This window comes from Melanostigma gelatinosum, assembly GCF_949748355.1.
Source record: "Melanostigma gelatinosum genome assembly, chromosome: 23".
Classification (NCBI taxonomy): Eukaryota; Metazoa; Chordata; class Actinopteri; order Perciformes; family Zoarcidae; genus Melanostigma; species Melanostigma gelatinosum.
Window position 1 is genome coordinate 8751157 of NC_136656.1, and position 24469 is coordinate 8775625.

Below are 24469 nucleotides of genomic sequence, written 5' to 3' on the forward strand. Positions count from 1 at the left end.
CTACTTCATTTACCATCTGGCCAAAAATAAAAACACTCAAGAACACATCACTGTCTGCAAACTGCAGATACTTGAACCAGCAATCATCGGATCACTCACCGGTTGCGGAGCTGGCACGGTCCGCTGTCGACATCCTGAGAACGGTGTCGATGTCTACCGCTTCATCGGGCCGAAGAGCTCGTGAAAACGCGCAGCCTTTTCCACTTGAATAAGTTAAAACACACTTCTGTCAATTCTCCAGCAAGTTAACAATTCATATCTTTTTTTGGGGGGTTCCAAAATGTCATAAAGTTACTTTCAAACGACAGTTTTGGGTAATTGTACTGGTATCGTTTGGTCCTTGACATCCGTCCCAGGTGTTTCTAATTAGCAGGACGGCGCAGGTGCTTTACCGAAACCGCGTTCATGCGCTCCTCGTAAAGTCCCAACTTGCAATTATGTAGCCCTACTACACATTTCTTTTTACAATCGGGAAAGAAAATTGTACTAAATGTAGCACTTTCTGTTATTCAGTGTGAATAAAGTTTGATGCTGAAAATACAAGCCCACGCGCTTGGTAGATGGAATTCCCAGTTCAAGAGAACAGTATAGCGAAAACACAACCTCCTCCAATGAGGGATTTTAGATGTCATTGAACTCACCTCGACTCATATAAACGCTAAAATCCCAAATAAGCCATGGTTATCAATGGACGTGTTGCTCTGTAGCTCTGTGCTCAGTGCTGTTACCCGTGGCCAGAAGCTATATTGCAACAACAATGAAAGGCTGAATTGACAGCTTCCACCAGTCCTGCATCAGGGATACTTGAAATGTGACATCCACCTGTGTATATTTAGTTCCAAGAAGCTGTATGTATCATAAAAAATCCATAATTGTATTGTTATCGTAATGATTTCTGCTGCAACCACTTTTATTTCAAGGACTGCCCCAGCCAAATAGTGTTGCTTGTTATTTGTCTGCCCTGCTAGTAGCCTACGTACTCAGTTTGCAATGATGTCACAGTATTTTCTATGTCTGCCCCTCAATGTCACATATGGAAAGCACATTGTTTGTTGCTTTCTGTGGGCTACAATCACATGTAAAACAAATCGTGCACGCCTTTAAAGTTACACAAATGCAATGGAAACAGTTTTTACTGTGCAAGAAAAATAACTGTGTAAGTTGACACTGAAACACAAGGGATTCGCTGATTTAAGGAGGGTATTATACAAAAACAACCTGAACATTAAATGACAAGCCGCCTAGAAAAGGAGTATGGCAAGGAGAGATGGTGCAGCAGGGGGAAATTTAGCAAGAAGGGAAAGACTGGGCTGAGTTGACAGAGTGAGAAATCATATGAGGCTGAAGGATGTGAGGGAGCTTGAGGGACAGTCCGTGAGAGTGAGGGTGCAAAAGGAGGAGAAACGAGAAAACAGAAGTCTGACTCTGACAGTGGAGCACTGAGCTCAGCTGATGGCCCTTAATGAAGTCAGGCAGCTGCGGAGGAGGAGCCCATACACTGACAGGCCGAGTCCCACTCTGACGGATGGTGGAGAAGACACACACACACACACACACACCAGAAGACAGCAAAGATTTAAGCACACCAAAACTATGATAGACGTGACACGCAACGAGTAGCAGAGCACTGAATGACAGAACATTGTCAGGATTCTCTCAATACATTGCATGGTGAGCATTTCCCTGTTGTGAACACCTGGATAACGTCTTAACAATGGAAAGAATAGGCCACTTTTGTGCACAAACGTTCTGTAATTTAGGCCGACCGAGATACAGAGCGACGCAAAGTCCTCTACTTCCCTCTTGAGGATGAAAACAGTACGTTCATTTGATGTTCTGAAATGTCAACATATCAGGAGACACTGGGATCATTGAGAAGACATGAAGAAAATAATCACATTATGTTCGAACACCCACATAACACAACAGTCCTGACATCTCTTTGTTTCAAAGTCAAAACATTGGTATGGTGACTCCGCCGTGCAGGCGGCTGTAAAGTTGCTCTCCGGAAGGAATTCATAATGTGTCGGAATATTCCAACCGTTGAATAAGCCCCCCGTCCCTGGGTATTGATTGTACTTCAGCATTATTTCATAGCTCATTCGTGGAATGAAGGTATATTGAATCCACTGTGTTAAATAATTCAGTTTGAGGTTTTTTTTCTAACAGTTTGAAGCAGGGCTGTCACAATAACAGAAAATCTAGACGAAAAAAAAAGCTTTCTCTTAAATTATTCATTAACATTGTTTATCATGTGTGGTATGAACATTATATCAATATTTAATTTGTAAATAGCACGGTTATTGTCAATACTGGTACAGCCGAACACCCCTATAAGGTTTGACAAGTCCTTGATGAAGCTGATACAACGTATACAGTGTTACAGAGCCACACTAACTTAATATTCTGAAATATGTATATATTATACAGTTTAGTTTGAGTATGGAAGTATTTTACGCTCCATTAATTACAGAGCCACTTATTGTTATCAGGTTAGACCGTTTCAAGTGGAACGTGTCCTTGTAACAGACTTTGATTGGACACTACCTACCAAAATATACAATATGCCCTTTGAGTGTGACGGAAAACTTGCATTTTGGGAAATTTGCGAGGTCCTGTGTGGCGTAAGAACTACAAGATTTAGAGCCTGTGAATTTTAGTAGGTGCATTAGGATACATGGCAGCAGGTGGCAGCAAATCACCAAGTATCCCAGCATCATAGGAATACAATGATGGACATCGTTCCTTTCAGTAAAAAAATATTCATAATGTTGGTTTATCATCAGGACTTCAAAGTGAGCATATTAATCAAAGACTGTTTCCTCCAACTAAATAATAAAGATCCAAGATCGACATGGTTATATTCTAAATGTTGTGCTCTTAAATAGAACATAGCTTGACACACACACATATGGTTAAATAAAATGGTTTATTTGACAATTATTAATCAATAAAAATAAAATAAAATGTTGCAAAAATTCTTTCTTTCAAATCACAGTTGTACAAATCATGGCTCCAATCTAATGTGGTCATGACATAGAAAAATACAAAAGGCACTGTGCATTAGTCTGCTGCATATAGAAAACATTTTGAACCCAAACGTAGTCCACTACTCAGATTTAAAACATGTTATTATCAATAACCCCTCTCAAAAAACAAACAAAATAACCAACACTCATCTATCTCTAGATGACAATTGTACATGTCCATGTCCTACAAGTGCAGACTTGCTGCTAATAGGAGCTATTCTTAAGAAATAGGAACAGGGAACTGCATTATTGATTTAAAAAACAAAGAAACAAAATGAAGCTTATAACTGTTCGGAGTGTAAAAAGAATCTAACAGAAATACAGTGCAAAGACAGAAAACACAGTTCAGGATGTGTGTCGGTGTGCATGTGAGGAGATCGGGATGTGCCTGGAGTTACTGTGTCACATACCTTTCTAACAATAATCAATCAATTCAGCACAAGTACCCATCACCTTAAAGGCCCTGGACACCCTGGCGATCAGAGGTATCAGACCTCGAGACAAAGGAAATGACTAAACGTCTTCTTTGCAGAGGTCAATAAACTCCACGTACCAACAAGAAGCAGAGCTTGTAAGTTTCCCTGCCTTATCAGTCCTATGACGAGGTCTCATATGTGGGCGTCCTGGAGCTTCACATTCACACGGATCCTTGGGATCCATTTTTAAGTCGTGCCAAAAGAGTGACCGATAGGGTGGACTACTTTCCAAAATCGACAAAAAAGGTATATTATGTCATTTCATGAAGTGGGAGAAAGTAGAACAGCAAGAAGTTGGGGATTTCTTCACGTAAAATAAAAATGTTCATCTCTTGTGTGGTAAAGTGGCTTTCTGTGACACGTTCTTTACGAACCTAACCCCTTTGATTTTGAGCGCCGACAGTCCAGACAGCAAAACTGTTTCTGTACCTTTCTGGTGCTCTTTACTGTGCAAATTCACTATTCATCCAAAGCGTTTAGTAGTTCATACCAAAACAGAAGGATTAGCTATTAAGGACACCTGCCATTCTTTTTACAATCTCTTTGGCATCCAGTTTCATGTCCGACTTTCTGTATGACGACGTGTGTATACATGCATACATGCATACATGCATGCATACATGCATACATGTATACATGCACACATGCATACATGCATGCATACATGCATACATGTATACATGCATACATACATGCATGCATACATACATGCATACATATACACATCACAGTCAGAAGGAGTCAAACTGTAGCAGCCATAGTGCATAGCAATTCTTTTTGGCATCCAGTCACACAAGGTCGATTGATGCTTTTGGTAAAATCATAGGAAACCGTGCTCATCAAGTCCTTTTGAAGTAATCGGGTTCCACTTTGCAGTGGTCTTTGTGGTAGGATAGCCTGTAAGACAAAAGCCAAGGACTCAATTAATCCAAACATTTACGAAAATGATTTAAAAAAAAACGTTGTGCGAATATTATCATTGGTACCTAATTCTGATCTGCTTTTGGAAAGCTCTGGTGGTTGAACATCTGACAAAGGGAGCCTTCCTTCCACGTCACTCTCCCCTGATGACGTATGGTCTTCTGCTTTCATGTGGGCGGGTCTCTTGTGGTATTTGGCCCTGTAAGTGTCCGTCATACAGCTATCCACAGAAAAGTACGTGGTGGGAAGAGCCATGTCTGTCAGGCCGGGGGAGTCCGTGCCGTCATGATGTCCGAGGTTTGGGCTGGGTAACCTCTCGTCGCTCTCGCTGGCCGACAGGTCGTTCCTGTCCTGGTCCGATGACCCCGACTTGGAACTGGCATCTGATGAAAGCCGGTGATCGGCAGGCGTTTCAATCCACCGACGCAGGGTGGTTTGCGAGAGTGGGGACAAGCCATTTTTGGGTTCGTAGCGGGGGCTTGACCGCGTTGGCACTTCCGGGGGTTGGGAGTAGACGGCAGATGGGTCGGCGTGACTGTTGGCAAAGGTCTTGGGGGGTAGAGGTGGGGGATAGTTGTGCGAGAAAGGGTCTATGTGGGCAAGAGGGCCAGTCTCTTCTTGTTCAGAGAACGGTCCGGCGAGGTCATCCGAGCTGTTCCACTCAGAACTGCTGGTCTTTGCTAAGTAACGAGGCACGGGGCTCACAGGGCTGCCGTCCTGTTCGCTGTCCAGACCATTGTTCTTTTCAAAAATCCCAGGAGTGTACCGGAAGGCTCTTCTTCTGTTACAGGGGAAAAAACAAACAAAAAAAACCCAGTATTTTATTTGCCCGCGAGCCAAATGAACACACAACTTACACAGCGCTCTTTCAAAAAGCCCCTTTTCTTACCTTTGTATTGGCTGACCGGATAGGATGTCTCCGTCTCGTAGATCTGGAGATTCTCTTCCTGGTTCACCTGAACAATAACGAAGCCTCTTGAGTATTGTTACATCACACTCATTTGTAAATTCATGGGCATCACTAGCAGATTGTCAAAAAAATAGAGCTGTGTAACATCTGCCGTTGTTTTTTTTTTTTTTTTTGAACAGCTACAGGACCTTTTTTTTGTTTTTCCCTGTGTCTCTCCAGCAAAGACATGTTATCTAACAGGGGTCATGGGGAGGTCCTTTGCCTGGTGCTGTGAGAGGAAGTATCAAAGCAGCGAGTCTGGCAGAGCGCCCTCAGGCCCCCCGTGTACCACTCTGACGTGGCCCCTCAAAGGGAATTTGGGTACATATCCAGCTGGCTTTGAGCAAACGGCGCTAATAAAACAATAAGGAACCCGAATGAACCCGAGCAGATTTAGAAGTTGCATCATCCGCATACGAATGAAAGCAAGGACAATTCTATCAATCCAGTCGGGTCAATCGCGTCATAAGTGATGTCAATGAATTATGCTGCACTCATGAGATAATAGCTGATTTTAGTCATTAGATCAGCAAAAACCCACATGTTTAGAAAGGGCTCCCTAGGTGTGGGAGCTTAGCCAAGTTAGCAGGGTGGGTGTGATTTACAAGGCCTGAGACAGACAACAGCTGACTAACGGGACAAGGAAGAGAGTGAGTGGCTGAGGACCATCTGTGATGTGTCAGCATACCTTCTCCCCCCCCACCCCCCCCCCCCCCCCGCTGTGCTCTCTCAAAGCATTGGTGGCTAAATCCTTTGTGCTGGCATGCAATTACACCAGGGTCAGACTCCAAACTCCAGATCCCCTCCACAACACTATTGCATTTTTAAGCCGCTAAGTCCATGCGGCAATTCACAATTTGATGACGCTGATCTGCAATGTTGGCAAGCAATTGCAACAATATCATTCTCAAAAACAGAAACAAAAAAAAAGGGATGCCGTTCTACAATGCTTTCTCTCTCATATTGATGTTCACATCACTGTCGCCAAGAGAAGGCTTGGAGGAGAAAGCCGCTGGATCAGGCTATCAAATGAATCGCTATAATTCCATCCAAATTGTATTCAAATCAATTCTTCAGATTCAGGGCTCTGGCTTATCTCCGGAAAACATTCATCTCGGTGGAGTTTTTTTTTTTTTTTTGGGGGATGGCTGCTGTAGCTGCGGATGCCAGCGAAACAGATGTGCTCAAGGTGTCCTGCTGTTCACATGGCCTACTGCACTCGCCCGGGAAGCCGTCCATGTACTGCGATTGCATGGCTTAGGCTACGGTTCCAGCGGCATTCAATGTGCCATCTAAACTGCACCAAGTGGTGTGCGACACAATTTCACATTTGCTCGTTAACTTGAAAGCAAGTTACTTATTCGGAGAAATGAATGTGAAGCTGTCTGATTTGCATTTTTTGTTTCTTTTTAGCACTTAATAAATGCGGGAGCTTTCATCGGTTGACATATTAAGAGCCATGCCATGAGTGTGCTACTATTAATTCATCTTTTAAAAACACTTGTAAGGACAGAGATACTCGAGTCGTGTAAATGACTCTCTAATCCCATTTCCACACAAAGCACAACTGAGAAAGGTTCAGGAGAGGCACCTGCTGTTATCCACTAAAAGTTATTCAGGACATTGAACTGAGGGGAACAGAGAACATCGTTTCAATTACACCAACTGTCAGGGTGTGAAACTCCTCGAGGAAATAGAAAATGTGCCTCTGCACAGACCATGAAAGCAAACCCAACCTAGGTTTTGAGAAATTGTACATGCAAAAAATTCCTGACAGCCCTTTGAAGTTTTGTTGATGCGACAAAAAATAAATAAATAAATAAATAAAATAAAAAACTACACATTTCAGTTCTCAGGGCTGTCAAATTGAGATTTGTAGTTCTCTGAGTTCTGCTGTATATGGCACGGGACACTATGCCGAGTGAACTTTGTGTCACAAGCATTGTTTCAGATAGGGGGGAGATATATATATATATATATATATATATATATATATATATATATATATATATATATATCTCATACTAATCATAACTTGGGGTTTTACACTTACATGAGTGCCAAGTAAAATACACAACTCTTCTGTTTGTGTAATCATAATAATCAATCATTTGCAAACTGAGCCGTAAGAGCGTCTCAAGTGAGACTCTTGATGAGGTCGGCAGGGGCCACCGGAGCCAATAAGGTGACTAAGAGTGGCCTAGACCCAGACTAGAGGCCCCTCGTTTGATGCAACAAACGAGCGTAACAATGATTAGTCAAAAACAGCAAAGACCCACCCACGTGTGTGTGTGTGAGATTTGAGAAAGGATTTTGGACTTAAATGGAGAACTGGAATCTGCTCAGCCTTCACTGAAACTGCAGCTCAAACCAAATGTGCCTCAGGACACATTAACTGCAGCTTGTCAATACAATTTTCAGACAGCAGGGTGTAAATTCCCCACACTGATTTTAAAATGGCTCCTGAAGAAGCAAACTCAAAGACCCGATCGGAGATAAGTTTAGGTTTAACAATGAACTATTCCGCATTATGCGGCATTCGTCACATGAATCAAGTCTAACTCGAGATGCAGCTGAAGATACTTTTCAAATCATTTGAAATTAAGTGCGTCTCATACAAAAAAGGTAACACATTCGACAAACACCTTAGTATAAAATGTAGGTTTGTGCAATCATCTATGAGCGGATACAGACAAGCCTTTCAGGATTATTTCAGGGGACAATCTGCAGAGAAATTTGAAACAAAATGACAAGACCAGCCTTCAACACTACGCATGCATGCTTGTTTCTCCAACTCACTGCACTTGTGCAAAACGCTATTTTCAACTCTGAATGAAACTCAAGGAAGACAAAGTATCGCTGCTGTTTCTATGCTGCAGTTTAGAACTCTTTGGGACCTTGACATAGCTGCAGTGCTCCTTAATGGCATTTTCATTGCCTCAAAAAAAAGGTCAAGGCCAGTCAGTGGGGGACCAGAGCACGCTGATTTCCATACAGTATCAATCAGGCTGTGACCTTACACTACTGATGCAACAATAAATCAAGGAAACCGCTGAGTGCTATCATAATGTTTCAGATCCTCACGCCACATGGAAGCCTATTGAGCAGAGGAGATTTCTTTAATGTCAGGGCCAAGCCTTTGGGAAAGGTTTATTTCCACAATGTAACAGAAAGAAAACCTAGATTTAGTCTGGACTTATTACATACATGTTGAAATTACAAAATGATATTCCTAGTTTTGCTTTAATGACTCCTACCAAATGTCTAAATATATAACAAATCTTAACCGCTGTATATGTAAAATGTTAGCTCTCTCTGATGATGTACACACAGGTGTCACCAGTAAATATACAGAATAAGCAGACGTCGTTAACCCAAAGCTATTGGTGCGCAGAAATATGAAGCGTGAGAATTACTTACCAGTGGAGTATGTGGAGTGCAATATGTCAGCCTTCAAATCATCGCTTCTTCTCTGAGGGAAGTGATCCCTAAAATACAAAAAATGTGAAGAAAACACGTTATTGTGAAAAAGAAGCGCTTGCTTTCTTTCCCTGTGTGGTTACTGTGGGGCAGGTGTGGTTTCCGTTTGTAACTGCTATGCGTTGTATGTGCTGTTAAATGCTTAAAGAAGTTGTAATAAACGTTATGAAACTAGTTGAAAGAAAAGCGCCATATTACCAAAATAAAATTGCGTGTATTTCATACATTTTTAGTGACTTCAGGCTGTAGCCCGGTCCCGGAACAAAAAGGAGCAATTTACTGTCAAGAGATCGGCTTGAATAATTCACTCGCGGTTGAGGAAGCCAGCTATCTGCTGGCGCTCCCCTCCGAGACCAGGAGACGTCAGCGAGTCGGGATCATTATCTCCAAACAAAACCTGTACGACAAAGCCATCAAATGACAGCCAAACATAATAACGCTGGCACATCTGCCATGTGCGCATTTACGTTAAATGGGTCTGGCTATTCTTAGAACAGTTTGTTTGCAATGTTTAAATCATTTAAAGATGGCAGCACTTTTGAGACTCAAATCCATAAATGAGTAGGGCATGGGTGGGATGACAAAGCAGAGTTCTGACACTTTTATCAGACAGCAAAAATTGTGGAACAGACATCTCGGTCAGAAATTGCCGAGCCAAGTTGTTGTCTACCTGGCTGATAAAAACTCTTTTACCTTGTGAGATGCAGCTCAGGAATGGTGCGCAGGTCTTTGGAAGAAAGGTTGTCTACCACAGGTGAGACAAGATTTGCCGAGCCATTGCTGAGTCTGTCGCTACTTTCATATCCGGATTCAGTCCGCTGGATCTTCCAGTTGTCATTCCGCACTTTACGAGTCGCAGAGCCCTTTGACCCGTCCTTGTCGCCGGAGCCGCCCCGGCCAGCCGAGTCCAGCGAGCTCCGGCTGCCGTCCGTTTCGTGCCTCTGCTCGTCCTCGTAGATGGTCATGAGGCTCTTCGGTTTGCGTTCTTCTCTGCCCCCCCACGTAAAATCTCTGTCGAGCTCTCGGTCACGGGAGGGCGACTGGCTGCTGGGTCTTCTCCGCGGGCTGTGCTGCCGTCGCTCTTGACCAACTGAGTTACCGCCACCGTCGCCGCCACCGCCGCCACCGCCGCCACCACCACTCAAAACACTGTCCACGTTTAACGCCTCGCGCATGGGCTTCCAGGGGCGGCTGGACCTGCTGCGGCTTCCGGGACGCTCCCTGGAGTCCTGGCTGCTGTCGGTATCGTATCCGTTGGAGACTTCGTCTAATCGCCGGCTGTGATGACTACTACCGACGCTGGGCACTCTGGGCAACACTTGGACCCTCGAGTGAGAGCGAGGGGGCTCGTGCGAGGACCGTCCACCAAGGTGCGGTGTTCGCTCAGTCCGTATGGGACCTTTTCCTTGGCTGCTGTACAGACGAGTCTCCAGGTGTTGTTTGAAGCCATTCTCTGGAGGGGAGACGGAGCGGGAGTAGGTCCTGTCCTGACCCGGATCTGCTTTTAAACAAAAGGAAGTTTCATGAGAGCTGGAACAGCCAAAACAGATTTTAAATCATGATTCAAGACCTTGAATTTTAACATTAGAAATATGTGAAATCTATTTACTTAGATACAGTATATCTATTTAAACTTGTCTCACCTTAAAACTGTCAAACATCTGTCTGTCTATCTATCCATCACCTGATGCCAAGACCAAAAATTGACTTTGACTGACACCTTGACACAAAGCTGTGCTAAAGCACAGTGCAAGTTGGGCGGCAAGAGAGAGAAGGACACGACGACAACGGGGTTACTGACATTCATGTGTGCAGGTGACAGGACGGTGTGAATTACAGCCGACAGGAGTCAATTTTCTTCCACAGAGTGTACACAGAGGGTAACCGGCTCAGGCACAGCCATGCAGAAACACATGACACAGTGTGTGTGTGTGTGTATAGGCCTACATGTATAGGAATGACATGTCCGTGTGTGACAAATTATGTCCGCTTTTACAAGGGCACTTCCAGCCATAATAGCCACTTTCAGTATATATGGCCAGAGAGCCGTCCTGGACACTATAGATGCACCGGCACACACTTATTTATCTCCGGCAGCGACATTCCTGATTTCAATCGTCTGCAAAAGGTTTTGTTTCAATCTTGGAAATAACAATCAAAAAGACAATTCTATTTAATTTGTGTTGGAGCCATCATGTAAATGGCTTGGACAATCTGATATGCTGCAACGTCACGTTTGAAGGAACAAAGAGTGAATTTAATACTTCATAGAACTGTCAGTCCTTGGAAAGCCCGCAAGAGATACAGTACCTATTGCTTTGGATTTTGCTGACTTCGTGCTCGATAATTCACTATGAACATTGTGCTCTACATATATATGTATATACACACACACACACACACACACACACACACACACACACACACACACACACACACACACACACACACACACACACACACACACACACACACACACACACACACACACACACACACACACACACACACACACACACACACAGAGGTTCTGCACTGTGGACCATGTTGGAAGAATGGTAAAAAATGTCTTACGCAATACTGCCAGAAATCATTCATCAATACCTCTGGGTTATCCCACAGTCCAATACGAGCAGCGAAGTTGCTTAAGCTTTTCTCGAGTAGACTTTTTAGCAAAATGCTAGCCTGGTCATGAGCCCCGCTGCTGTAAATTTATACGACTTACATTAACTGCAGTGTCACCTCCAGCCTCGCCATTCACCACGGCAGAGACACTAGCCTCCTTAAGCGGACTGCGTTCAATCATAATGGGGACGTGAGCTTGCCGCTAACACGGGCTACTGTTGTTGACATGGTGGATTTGGGAGTGTGGTAGAATTGTGCTCCATAATCCCTTCACTGATACTTAATTGAAAGCAGCGATGTACTAAAAGAGTATTAAAGCAGTCGACCAATCAGCCGACTGATTAGAACCAACACACGGTGTGTGGGGTCAATGGGACATGGGCGTATTGTGCCAGGAATATGCATTTCTTTTGAGTTAAATTCCCCCTCTAATGAAATCACACAGTATGAGATCTACTGTATTGTGTATGTTTGTAAATGCAGACCACAGTGAGGAGAACCAATGGCTCTGAATATGAGAGAGTGGGATGAAGGCAGGCCCCAACAGACGTCAGCACTTAATCCCCTTTCTGACACAGACTGTTACATAAGGGCTGGGGAAGTGGAAGGCTAGCCTTTTGTGTCTTAAAGCCCTGACAGTTATAATGCGTATACACTCCACTTCTATTAATCCACACACTATCGATGTGCGACCAACCTCTGTAGCGTGAATCTGGCCTCCGATGGCCGCTCGTATCAGGCTCTCTTCTGGACGGATGCATCCCACGCAGCTCTCCTGCTCTCTGGGCAACTTCTCGAGAGATATCCCTGAGGCGACTCTTGGGTTCGCTGGTGCCAATTCTCACTGCAAAACAAAGGAGATGACCGGTAGAACCATGAAGAATTTGGCACAATTCCCTGAATGGAGGGACAGAGTGGATGTAAGTTGGAACTTAAATCAGGTGGGGTTTTCCGCTGCAGACACCATTAAAATATTTTCATCACAGAGTCTAATCTATTGTCACCACGTCCCCTCTCTGGTCACTGTTTTCCATCTCTTAGTCCCCCCAGCACCCACAAAGCAACTGGAGAGTGTGTAGACCGATACAAACTTCACAGCACAACATTGTGCCGATGTATGCGGTACAATTTCTGCTACGTGAGGGGAAAAGGCGGCAAGGTGGGAAACATGCAGAGGCTTCCCTGCTCTGTCTCTCGCCATTATTAATGACGAGTCATGACACTGGCTAAAAACTACAACCAACGCCCAATGTCTTCTTTTGCAGGACATTTCTTTCATTGCACGTTTTTCACTCTTGATCAGTGAAAGACACTCAGTTTGACATCTTAAAATGGAAACATATGCAGCGTGTTCCTCCACATCTTGAGTTACGAATCTCTCTCTCTCTTTGCATTCTCAACACTTTTTCAGTCTTTTCATATTTCCTCTCCTACCTGGTCCCCGTTCTCCACTGGTCTGAACGCTGCCCCTGCTGAGGGTCGAAGGGTTCTTCTGTTTGAAAGAGCCGTGGCCCAACAGAGCGTTCAGATTCTCCCTGGTGAGGTCCAGCTTCTTGTGGGCTACAACTGGAGACTCTAAGCCTGTGGAGGAAGGAAAAAAGGAAACTTAAACATGATGAAAATCAAGTCAAGATTATGCCATATATGAATCATTTCTTTTTCAAAACACCTTATTCCTAAAGTTTTATGATTACATTTTTTTTTTTTAAATAAACAAATACACAGCGTGTGCCTGACACCAAGAAACTGAATTTAAATGACAAGATCCACACAAAAGTCTCCCTAGGTTATGCAGGATCATCCAGTTTGGTCCGGCACCCTGTCAGCTCTGAGGGGCAGTGAGCGGCTGCCACAGCTTGGACCTGGGGCACGGCCAGCATGCAGAGTTGGAGGAGGATCTTTAAAGGGGATAAAAACCTCACCAACCAAACAAATCCAGGGATGTATAATCCCAACGGCAGAGATATTCAGCCGTCGTCAACACATTTTCATTACTGCCTGCAAAGGCAGAAAATATGATCTGGGATTTTACACGTCCTATAAAGAATTGGTTTTTTTTTTGTTTGCTGAGGTTTTTCTGAATTTCCATTTAAATCTTTCGAAAATGTCATTGATTAATCTTAAAAGATCCCCAAGATCGACCATTTCAATTAAGTTAATGGTATTTTAACAAATGTAGGCCATGTTTATGTATGATGCCACACAAAACAAAATATGCAACCCGTGAAATCTTAAACAAAGATATAATAGAGTATCAAAATGTGTTCCCCATATTCTCTCCCGATTGCAATCAAAAGCGATAGACCAGTATTTTTTTAGGACAAGGCAGCAATAAGTCGTCACAACACACCAGCTTTGTGTCACTGTAGTGCAGGCAGAAGGCTACGGGCAGATGAACAGCATTGGGTCTCCCTCCGCAGTGACACAGAGCCGATAATCAAGGTAATTTCTCAAGTAGCAGGCAGATTATTTTATGGTTGTATTCGTGTATTTAGCAGCAGCAAGAACAGAGGATTTCATTTTGTATTTGTGATTTAAAATATTGATGGCAACGCATTTTCAGCGCCAATGTCATGGATAACGGCAACCAATCGCGGCAGCCACATAGCTTGTCTCTTTTAGCCACCCCCCCCAAAAAAAAGCCCAGTCTGCCCTGATTGACTCGCAAAAAAAGGCGACAGAGGAAAGGGAGCCAAACGAAAGGCTTGTTGAATCACATGTTTGTTCCGAAGTCTTGTGCAGCCCACAAAAAACTGACCGGGTCGTCATATTTTTGCAGTGCACTCAAAAAGTCAGTTTCTTTATCATATGTCTCCTTTAAATGTGTGCTCAGGAAGTAAAAGCACCACTTAAATCAACAGCCGTGCAAGAAGTTTACATAAAAACATTTTGTCTTTTTAAATTGCCACCTACCTGTAAAAAACACTCGGCACAAGCCATGTTTGCAGAGGCATATGAGTTTTTCTTTTATTTCCTCCACATCGAGCACTATTCTTACGACTATAAATAAATAAGAGAGCAGTAGCTGCCGTGCTGAGCTACATATTAACGAGGCTTTTACAGCCTGGCACTATAATCAAATAGGTCATGTGGGATAGGATTATGGTTTATGAAAGCAAAGAAGAACACGTACCACCAAGCAGCAATAACAACAAAGACATATCTATCCCAAAGGAATTTGATGTTGTCATTTTTATAAAAAGGACACGAAATTAACACCTCATCTCCCCCCACAGATTATAACTATGTTGCCATCTCTACGTGTTCATAATGATGAGGACTTTTAAATGTCATCATTATTACCTCTGATTTATTAGGGTCATTATTCCAGTAGAAGTTGGCACAGTGAACATAGTTAATGCAAACCAATGCAGAAGCAGCACTGAGGGAAACAGGTCCTACCTTGCATCTCTCCATTGACGGAGGTCTTGTAGTGAGAGTGGCTGCTGTTTTGTCTTGAGGCATCATCTGCGGCGATAGCGCTCCCGTCTGGGTTGGCGTAAAAGAGGAGAAGAGGCTGGAAGTGACCTTTGATGCATTTGCTGACCACATCTTTCCACCTGGAGCCGATCTACAGCAAAAGACAAAGGAAAGGTGGTCAATGCATCTGCAGATTTTGTGCACATAGTCTAAGTTGAGAGCAAATATATCACACTGAGGCCGAATAGCCCAACCTCGTTAACTAAGCTGTGTAAGGTGCGTGTCCCACCACGAAGGCACCACAAAGGCAGGCTAACAGATGCTTATGTGCTCCGTAATTAAGCAAATAATGGTGGAAGGGGGGGGGGGGGGGGGACCTAATGCAAAGCAAAACAACGGAATGTTGCAGAGATAGATAATAAAGAAATAGACTTGATGTGAACGCTTACTGGACTGTAAAAGACTTAAAATCAACAGCCATGCTCAGAGCACCATGAGGCTGGAATGATCATTGCACCTACTTGTCTGAATGTTGTTTTGGCAACATAACCTAAATATGGAACACATCTAATCCATACCATTACCTTCAATGATACCTACTGATGCAGAAACTTTAAATGGCAAACAAATACCTGCGTCAGGTGTCTAGTAGTACTGTCAGTTACAAGAAAAATCATTTTCCACCAGAATGGAGAGTCGTAGGCACAAGTACTGTAACTCACAGGTCATGCGTTTCCTCTGCGTTTCATCATACACATTGAACAAACATTGTACGCACTGGAGAAGCAACCATCAGGCTACACTACTGGAGTCATTTAGTGGCTGGGATTTGGGGAGACACAGAAAAGCTGGCAAGTTTCGACCCAGGTACGGACTTGGCAGGCGCTGAGCACTGTAGCTCCTCCATCTCAGTCGGGGGGGGGGGGGCTGCACACACAGCACAAGCTGCTGATGGATTGACACAGAGCCAGCCAGCCGCTGCACCACAGTCCCCGAGAAAATTGTGAGGATGTGAAACAAAAGAATTCACAGCCTATAAACGGTACACACACACACACACACACACACACCTCAACTTTAACCAGTGATGGGATCCATACAATAATCTTTACTGGTTAAGCTTCACTACTGCAGTACTTTGTGATGACAGAGTCGGGGAACTGCAGTAGAAATGGGGGGGGGGGGGGGGGTGAGCTGGCTCTTCAGTGCCAGAAAGGCTTAGCAACCCAGAGGCTCATGAAGGGCAATCGATGTGGCCCTTATTGGCCGATAAAGAGACTTTGTGCTGGAGATAGGAGGCTGAACATTGCTACTCGTTGCTGCGGCTTGTAAAATAAGACCATGTTCCATCAACTCAGAATAAGAAGAAGCACATGTCCACGAGTAGTTTGAGGTTCCTGTGGTCCATTTGTACACCAATAACCTGAGACAATTTTGACGCAAGATGCAACATAAGAATCATGACTAACTCTTAAACTCACTGTAGACTTCGATATAAAAACATGAAAATAAAGCTTTTCATGTGTTGCAATAGCTCATATTAATCGTGTTGCTGTGTATTACCAATTAACACTTTTTTTCTCCCCATGTCTGTAAAATGGAATTTCAAATCCACATCACACACAATTACAATTTCCCAAAGCACAAGATGATGTCTTCAAACTGCTTGTATTATCTGATTCACAGTGCAAAATCCCCTAAAATATCAATTTGGGATTTATAGAAAACAAAGATGGAAGCTGGAACCATAAACGGTTTTGGCCATGCCCACAACATGATTCAATTCAATTTCAATTCAATTTATTTTTGTATAGCCCAAAATCACAAATTACAAATTTGCCTCAGAGGGCTTTACAATATGTACACGTTTGACATCTTCTTGTCCCGGGACCCTCACATCAGAACAGGAAAAACTCCCCAAAAACCCCTTTAACGGGGAGGAAAGAGGAAGAAACCTGTGGGAGAGCAATAGAGGAGGGATCCCTCTCCCAGGATGGACAGGCGTGCAATGATGTCATGTGTAGAACAGGATAGTGAATTACAACACATTCAATGTAATTACAGCACATTCAATGTATGACACAACCACGACAGGAGGCAAGACCTGGTCCAGGTAAACCCGGATACACAGGAACCTGTGAGGCGAGAAAGCACAGAGACTCTGGTGAAGAAGCAGGTCAATAATGTGCATTAATGGTATCGGTAGTATGAAATAGTAATGTGAGTAATAATAAAAGTGATATTAGCAGTTGGAGTCAGCAGGGCCATGGTAGGAGGAAGGACCAGGGTCCAGATGAAACCATGCTCCATGGAAACCTGTGAGGAGAGGAAGCACAAGGACTCCGGGGAAGAGACAAAATGAGTACCGTGCATTAATTGTATCGGTAATAGGATTAATAATCAGTACTGTGCATTAATGGTGTCGGTAATAGGATTAATAATGTTAATCATGAAGATCGTAGTAGATGTCAGCAGGGCCATGGCTGGTTGAAGAACCAGTGTCCAGATAAAACTGCGGTCATCCTGTGAGGCGAGAAAGCACAAATACTCCGGGGAAGAAGTAAAGTTAGTAATGAGCATTAATGGGACATCAATGCATACAGACGGAGGTGAAGAAGAGGAGGAGAGAGGTGTTCAGTGTAGGAAGTCCCCCTGTAGTTTTTGCCTATACCAGTTTGTCCATGGGCCGGTCCAAGGCAAGCCAGAGCCAGCCCTAACTATAAAGCGCTAACTATAAGCACTGTCAAAGAGGAAAGTCTTAAGCCTACTCTTAAATGTGGTGAGTGTGTCTGCCCCCCGGACAGAAACGGGAAGCTGGTTCCACAGAAGAGGAGCTTGATAACTGAAGGCTCTGGCTCCCGTCCTACTTTTTAAGACTCTAGGAACCACAAGTAACCCTGAATCACTGGATCGCAACTCTCTAGTAGGGCAGTATGGTACTATAAGCTCTTTAAGATATGATGGAGCCTGACCAGTTCGGGCTTTGTAGGTCAGTAAAAGGATTTTAAATTCTATTCTAGATTTTACAGGGAGCCAGTGCAGAGAAGCTAATACAGGAGTAATATGATCTCTCCTCTTAGTTCTTGTTAGTACACGAGCTGCAGCATTCTGGATCAGCTGGAGAGATTTAAGAGACTTATTAGAGCAGCCTGAAAATAAGGAATTGCAGTAATCTAATCTAGAGGTAACAAATGCATGAACTAATTTCTCTGCATCGCTTTGAGATAGGATGTGCCTGATTTTTGAAATATTACGTAGGTGAAAAAAGGCAGTCCTAGAAATAAGTTTTATCTGAGAGTTGAAAGACAAATCCTGATCAAAGGTAACTCCAAGATTCTTGACGGTGCTGCTGGATGCCAGCGCAATGCCATCTAGAGAAACTATATCATTAGAGAACTGATTTCGGAGGTGTTCTGGGCCTAGTAGAATAACTTCAGTTTTGTCTGAGTTTAACATCAGGAAGTTGCAGGTCATCCAGGTTTTTATGTCTTTAAGACACGCTTGCAGTTTAGCAAGCTGGTTGGTTTCGTCCGGTTTGATCGATATATATAATTGAGTATCATCTGCATAACAATGAAAGGTTATAGAGTGTTTTCTGATAATATTGCCTAAAGGAAGCATATATAAGGTGAACAAGATTGGTCCAAGCACAGAACCTTGTGGAACTCCATAACTGACGTTGGTCCTCATTGAGGCTTCATCATTTACATAAACAAACTGAGATCGATCCGATAAATAGGATCCAAACCAGTTCAGTGCGGTTCCTTTGATGCCAATATAATGTTCCAGTCTCTGCAACAGGATGTAGTGGTCTATAGTGTCGAACGCAGCACTAAGGTCTAACAGAACAAGAACAGAGACGAGTCCTTTGTCTGATGCGATTAGAAGGTCGTTAGTTATTTTTACCAGAGCTGTCTCTGTGCTATGATGCTTTCTAAATCCTGACTGAAAATCCTCAAATAAACTATTGTTACACAGAAAGTCACATAACTGATTTGCAACTGCTTTCTCAAGGATCTTAGAGAGGAAGGGAAGGTTCGAGATCGGTCTATAGTTGGCCAACACCTCTGGATCCAGAGTGGGCTTCTTAAGAAGAGGTTTAATCACAGCTACTTTGAAGGACTGTGGTACATGACCTGTTACTAAAGACAGGTTGATGATATCTAATAAAGTTGTGCTAATTAATGGTAGCACTTCTTTAAGCAGCCTAGTCGGTATAGGGTCTAAGAGACAGGTGGACGGTTTAGATGTAAAAATTGTTGAAGTCAGTTTGTCAAGGTCGATGGGAGTAAAGCCATCTAAACATATATCAGGGTTTACAGCTGTTTCTAAGGTTACTCTATTTGTGGAAAGATCGGTCGAGGGCAGGAGATTATTAATGTTCTCTCTAATAATTATAATCTTATCATTAAAGAAGTTCATGAAGTCATTGCTACTGAGGTCTATAGGGATACTCGGCACAACAGAGCTGTGACTCTCTGTCAGCCTGGCTACAGTGCTGAAGAGGAACCTGGGGTTGTTCTTATTTTTCTCTATTAACAATGAGTAATAAGCTGATCTGGCATTACGGAGGGCCTTCTTATATGTCTTAAGACTGTCTCGCCAGAGTAACCGAGATTGTTCCAAGTTAGTGGAACGCCATGTTCTTTCAAGTTTTCGCGATGTTTGCTTTAATTTGCGGGTTTCAGGGTTATACCATGGAGCGAATCTCCTTTGTTTTACCAACTTCTTTTTTAAAGGAGCAATAGAGTCTAGTGTCCTTCTCAGTGAGCTTGTAGCACTGTCGACAAGATGATCAATCTGGGTCGGACTAAAGTTAGCACAGGAGTCCTCTGTCACATCGAAGCATGGTATTGAGTTAAATACAGACGGAATCGCTTCTTTAAATTGAGCTACGGCACCATCAGATAAACATCTAGTGTAGTAACTCTTGCTTAACGGTGTAAACTCAGTTAGTAAGAATTCAAAAGTTATTAGATAATGATCCGACAGAAGAGGGTTCTGTGGATAGACTATTAAATCGTCTATGTTAATGCCATAAGTCAGAACCAGGTCGAGAGTATGGTTAAAACAGTGAGTGGGTTTCTGTACATTCTGATCAATTGATCGCCAAAATAGTCGCTTACTTTTCCGTGTTTGAACCGATTCAGCAAACTGACAAATAATTCAAGCGCTAGGGCGCACTGTCTCACCTCTTTCACCGTGGCATCGTCAAAGAAGACCCATTTGGAGGACTTGGTGTGAAAGGCAAAGGCACAGTAGTGACGGCTGGAGTAGCAGATCATCGCCACCAGCAGCAGCTCTCCCTTTTTGGCATGCTCATCTGTCACCCTGTAGAAGAGCTGTGTCCACACACACACACACACACACACACACACACACACATTAGAGTATATATATATGTATGTATGGAACAATTAATCATCGGCATCAACACTGTAGTAAGTGGGCAGGCAAGTGAGGAATTGGTAGCTAGTTCTCCATCTGTTTATAGATCAAGGTCTGAGGGAATTTAACCGGCATTGATTTTACAATCATTACCAATAAGTGCTGGTTTAAATCAGCGCCCTCATAGAACTTGGTATCTAGACTAAGGTATCTAGACTAATTCTACAGTAGTCCACAGTATTCTTATTAATTGCCTGAATACCAACCTACAGCGGTAATTTATGATTTGTTTTTTTCATAAATTAGTGGAAAAATATCAGCAAGATAAAAAAAAAGAAGGATATAAAAAACATAAAGCGTACTGCATTCAGCAGACACATGGAGAAAGTGTTGGTTTCTTGTTTCTCCCGCCCATGTTTCCAGCACAGCCAGTTCTCTGTGTCCCTCTCCCTCTCTCAAACAATGGCTTTCAAAGCAAACGATGGGGGTGGAGGGCTCACGTTAACGCCTAATAAAGTTGAATGAAACGCTCCTTAATGAATTAAGGCCTTTGTGGAACAGTGGTGGGAGGGGGCGCGGGTGGGTTCTGACAGATTCTTCTGTTGGTATGCTTTGGAAACGCCCAAGACGAAGCGGTCAAATAAACGGGTTGAACACTCCAATGAAGAAGTTGTGCAACGGGTGCAGTGTATGGCCATTGTACAAATCTGAACTTCACTTATCGATTTTTTTTTTGCGTGTAAAGTTCATCCAACACAGTGCACTACTGACAAATATTTAATAAGTTGTGTGCCAATTTCTTACACATATTTCATGTGAATACTGCAGAGAACCGTACCATATTCATGTGTGTGAAGATGTGCTTTCAGGGACAGACAAGGAGTTGTGCACATACTTGTGCTCAACAATGTGCGACTATGAATGCAACAAAAGCAGTCTTGAACACACGTTTTATCCCCGTCTCAATGATGTCTATTCAGCCCATGTGTTCCCTCAGACAGGCATGCGCAAACACGCTTCAGACAACACAGAAGTGAGGGGAGGGGCTTTCTGACAAGCTGACCCAAGGCCAGCAGGGGCTTTTTGATCAGTGGCGCTGGCCAACTGGGCATTGGGTGTTGACCGCTTACGCAACGGCCCCGACTTACAGAGAAATAAATCCCCACATATGTTCTATTGCACAAAAATAAACTGACCCTAAACGTGAAAAGAAAAGTGATGAAACAGCAGCTGGTGAGTGAACAAATTTCCAAAATGATACTGACAAACCGAACCATATCCTGTTGTATAATTATGAATTCATCTGAAAATTTCAGAGAGATGAAATGGTCTAGCTGTACGTCAACTTTCTTGCTGGAATTGCCGAAAATATGAGAGAGAAGTTAAAAAAACAGAATACCAAAGTGTAAAATGTACATCAAATGTTGGTTAAAGGAAACTCACTGCAGAAAGACTGAGATGAGGCCCCAGCGAGCGGATAACGTCTTCTGTGAGGTCTGACTGGTCAGAGTCCCAGACGAAGCCGATGGTAACTATCTCTGGGGAGTTCATGAGGACCCGTCTGATCCTAATCCTCTGACCACAGTTGCTCTGGAGGAGAAGGACAAAGACGTATAAAACAAAAAGGCTAGTTTTACCCAAAAGTAACTTCACCCAATTACCAAGTAAAGATATCTCTAACGAAATACTTGAGAATCACTACATTCCCAAAGAATGATGAAGGGATGACAGGTTTCTGCAGGACACGGGTGCATTAACAACAATGCGCTCATTAAAACACGTTGCATAGGCCACTTACCGGACAGTTACGAAGGTCCCCTATCGTACTCGCTGCTTGTAACAGTTCCCCAAATGACTCGTCTCTGCGCTGAAGCATCTGTTGACTGAAAAAGATGAGACGCATTGTCAGCAGAAGCATGGGAACGAACAAGCGTGGCAGAGGAAGGCAGACAGAGACAAATGAAGATTAAGGCATGTGGAGAGGAGCTGTGTGTGTGTGTGTGTGTGTGGGGAACGTCAGCAAAAGAAAAGTCACGGCCTTGTGAAAATGTGCACAGAGCCACATGAAAAGCGAAAAACAAGAGTGGAGCCGGACAGATGCCGCCGGGGAAGCAAAGAAAGTTTCATGTCGCCTGTGCCTTACCAGAGTGCGGTGGTGGAGACATAATGCACCAGCTCTGTAAACGGCAGCGGGTCGGAGGATGCCCCACAGCTACGGCACACGGACTGCAGAGGGGAGGGAGTCGGAGACAAAAAGCACACATTTCTGCTGTCAATGACTAATTATCAAGTCGGCATGAAATAGAGCAGAAATAGTCACAGTCAGGAAGAATTAAAACAAAACAAAAAACTGAATTGATATAAACTGTGGCAAGAGATTAGGACTCGCCTTGCTGCTTTCCTTGTGATCAGTTATGAACTGTGGGCTTTGTAGTGTCAAACTCTAATTAATTAATATATGAAGTTATCAATCTCCCTCTGACCAAAGTAATCCTCATTAGGCGTGGTAATATTTGCCTGATTGGGTGCTCTGAAGTCTAGGTGGAACAAAACCCACAGACTGTGCCCCGAAGGGATTTAGTCCAAAGGCATATTTTCAGTTTGATTGAGCGATAGAACTGGTCTGGGACAGGGACACAGTCAGCGATGAGCATCGCAGCCACGAGGAAGGGTGGTGTTGTGCTGGGATGTTTTGGTACACCATCTGTGATTTATCTGGTGGTGGTGCTGCACTGTGGAATCGGACCAGAAACCCCCTCCATATTCCTCTGGGTCGACCCAGTATCAAACCATGACGGATTGGATTTCTACTGTCTCAGACAGTGATTCATGTACCTGTGTGTGTGTGGGTGTGCTGATTAATCCGAACATTGGCCAGCGTGTAATGCTTGTCCACACATTACTGTCGAGGCTGTGCAAACAAACAGTCTTATCAGTTCTTATGCTTTTTAACACCATACTGACCTGCTCGTAAAGTGTCATAGCAAACTTCTGATGCGTGATGCAAGACTTTGAAGTGCAGGCATCCGTCTCCTCAGGCACAATGTGCAGGTGGATCCTCTCCAGTATGTTCTCCTGTGACACAAAAGGAGATATATCAGGTATGGGACAAACCATTTCCTACACTGTTGTAGTAAAACCACCTCTTTACAAGCACCACAGGTTATTTATTTATCTATCTTTACTACAATGAAGGTATCCCCGAGAGCAAAACTGCAGTGCAGTGGGACACATCGTTTCATAGCAATGGTTCAAATTTAGCCATTTTGTAAACCTGACAGCAGAAGGAAGACATTTAAAGAGAAAGCGATCCTGCAATTTAGCTCCCACCTGTTTCTATGGAGTGCTTGTGAGTTTATAAAATATTAAGGCTGCAGGGTAGGCCTGCAAAGGTTACAGGCACAACTTCACAGCCAGTTAATCTGACACTGGCCAAGTCCTCACATAAATTGTGCACTCGCACGCTGCTGCCAATGCATTACATGGTGAATGCTCAAGGGCAAAGATCTGCGTGGGATTAAGAATTAAGATAGTCTATAGAAGATAGGAACTATGAAGAAAACAGTTGCTGTTGAGTTGTAGTGTGGGGAGTTGGCAGGCAAAGAAAGAAACTAGAATTCAAGTTGCAGTTTGCATCCATGTCTGTTAGAAATGTATGTGAAATCGTCAGAATTAGCTGATGAATTCTGGAGTCATGGTCAAAAACGTGCTCTGCGAGGCCACAGTGACCTCTGACCACCGAATTCTAATCTGCTCAGCCTTGTTTGTGCGAGATGTAATGAAATTCCTTCCACGCGTCTCTGAGATAACACATTCGTGAGAAGGGAGCGGACGGATAACCCGAAAACATAACGCCTCTGGCCACAGCCATCACGGGAACAGAGGCATGAAAAACAAAACAAACAAAATAAAGCAGCAAAGTTGCTTTCTCTGCTCCTATCTTCATCGTGTGTTACGTTTGTGAGTAACTTCTCATTTGAACGTGTGCAGCCCAGTGTTTACTTATAGTACAGTGCGTCTGTTCAAGAAACATTAGCTTCTCTCTCTTTGTTTATCCAGTGCAGTGTAATTGGACTTCCTCTGTGAATAAACAATGAAGGAGAGATGAAATCTGATCAAAAGCGTGACAAGAAAAACGAATTAAGCCGGATGAACAACAGAAAACATGGTTAAAAATGAAG

The 24469-nt window shown here is 43.4% G+C and overlaps 1 protein-coding gene across 2 annotated transcripts in view; it reads right to left on the reverse strand.

The window, feature by feature from the left end:
• Positions 1-2912: 2912 nt before the first annotated feature.
• The window catches only part of usp53a (ubiquitin specific peptidase 53a), a 30121-nt gene continuing 8564 nt past the window's right edge, over positions 2913-24469 (reverse strand). Inside the window, exons 5-17 of one of the 2 annotated variants that reach the window (XM_079295371.1) lie at positions 23253-23363; positions 22432-22514; positions 22087-22171; positions 21732-21878; positions 20093-20242; positions 14883-15051; positions 12915-13061; positions 12178-12324; positions 9549-10356; positions 8796-8863; positions 5316-5382; positions 4492-5207; positions 2913-4402 (exon numbers count right to left, since the gene is read on the reverse strand). In XM_079295371.1, coding sequence (XP_079151497.1) covers positions 4326-4402; positions 4492-5207; positions 5316-5382; positions 8796-8863; positions 9549-10356; positions 12178-12324; positions 12915-13061; positions 14883-15051; positions 20093-20242; positions 21732-21878; positions 22087-22171; positions 22432-22514; positions 23253-23363 — 2775 coding nt within the window. In that variant the 3' untranslated portion in view covers positions 2913-4325. The remainder of the gene's footprint in view (positions 4403-4491; positions 5208-5315; positions 5383-8795; positions 8864-9548; positions 10357-12177; positions 12325-12914; positions 13062-14882; positions 15052-20092; positions 20243-21731; positions 21879-22086; positions 22172-22431; positions 22515-23252; positions 23364-24469) is intronic. The other variant, XM_079295372.1, reaches the window with a different exon arrangement.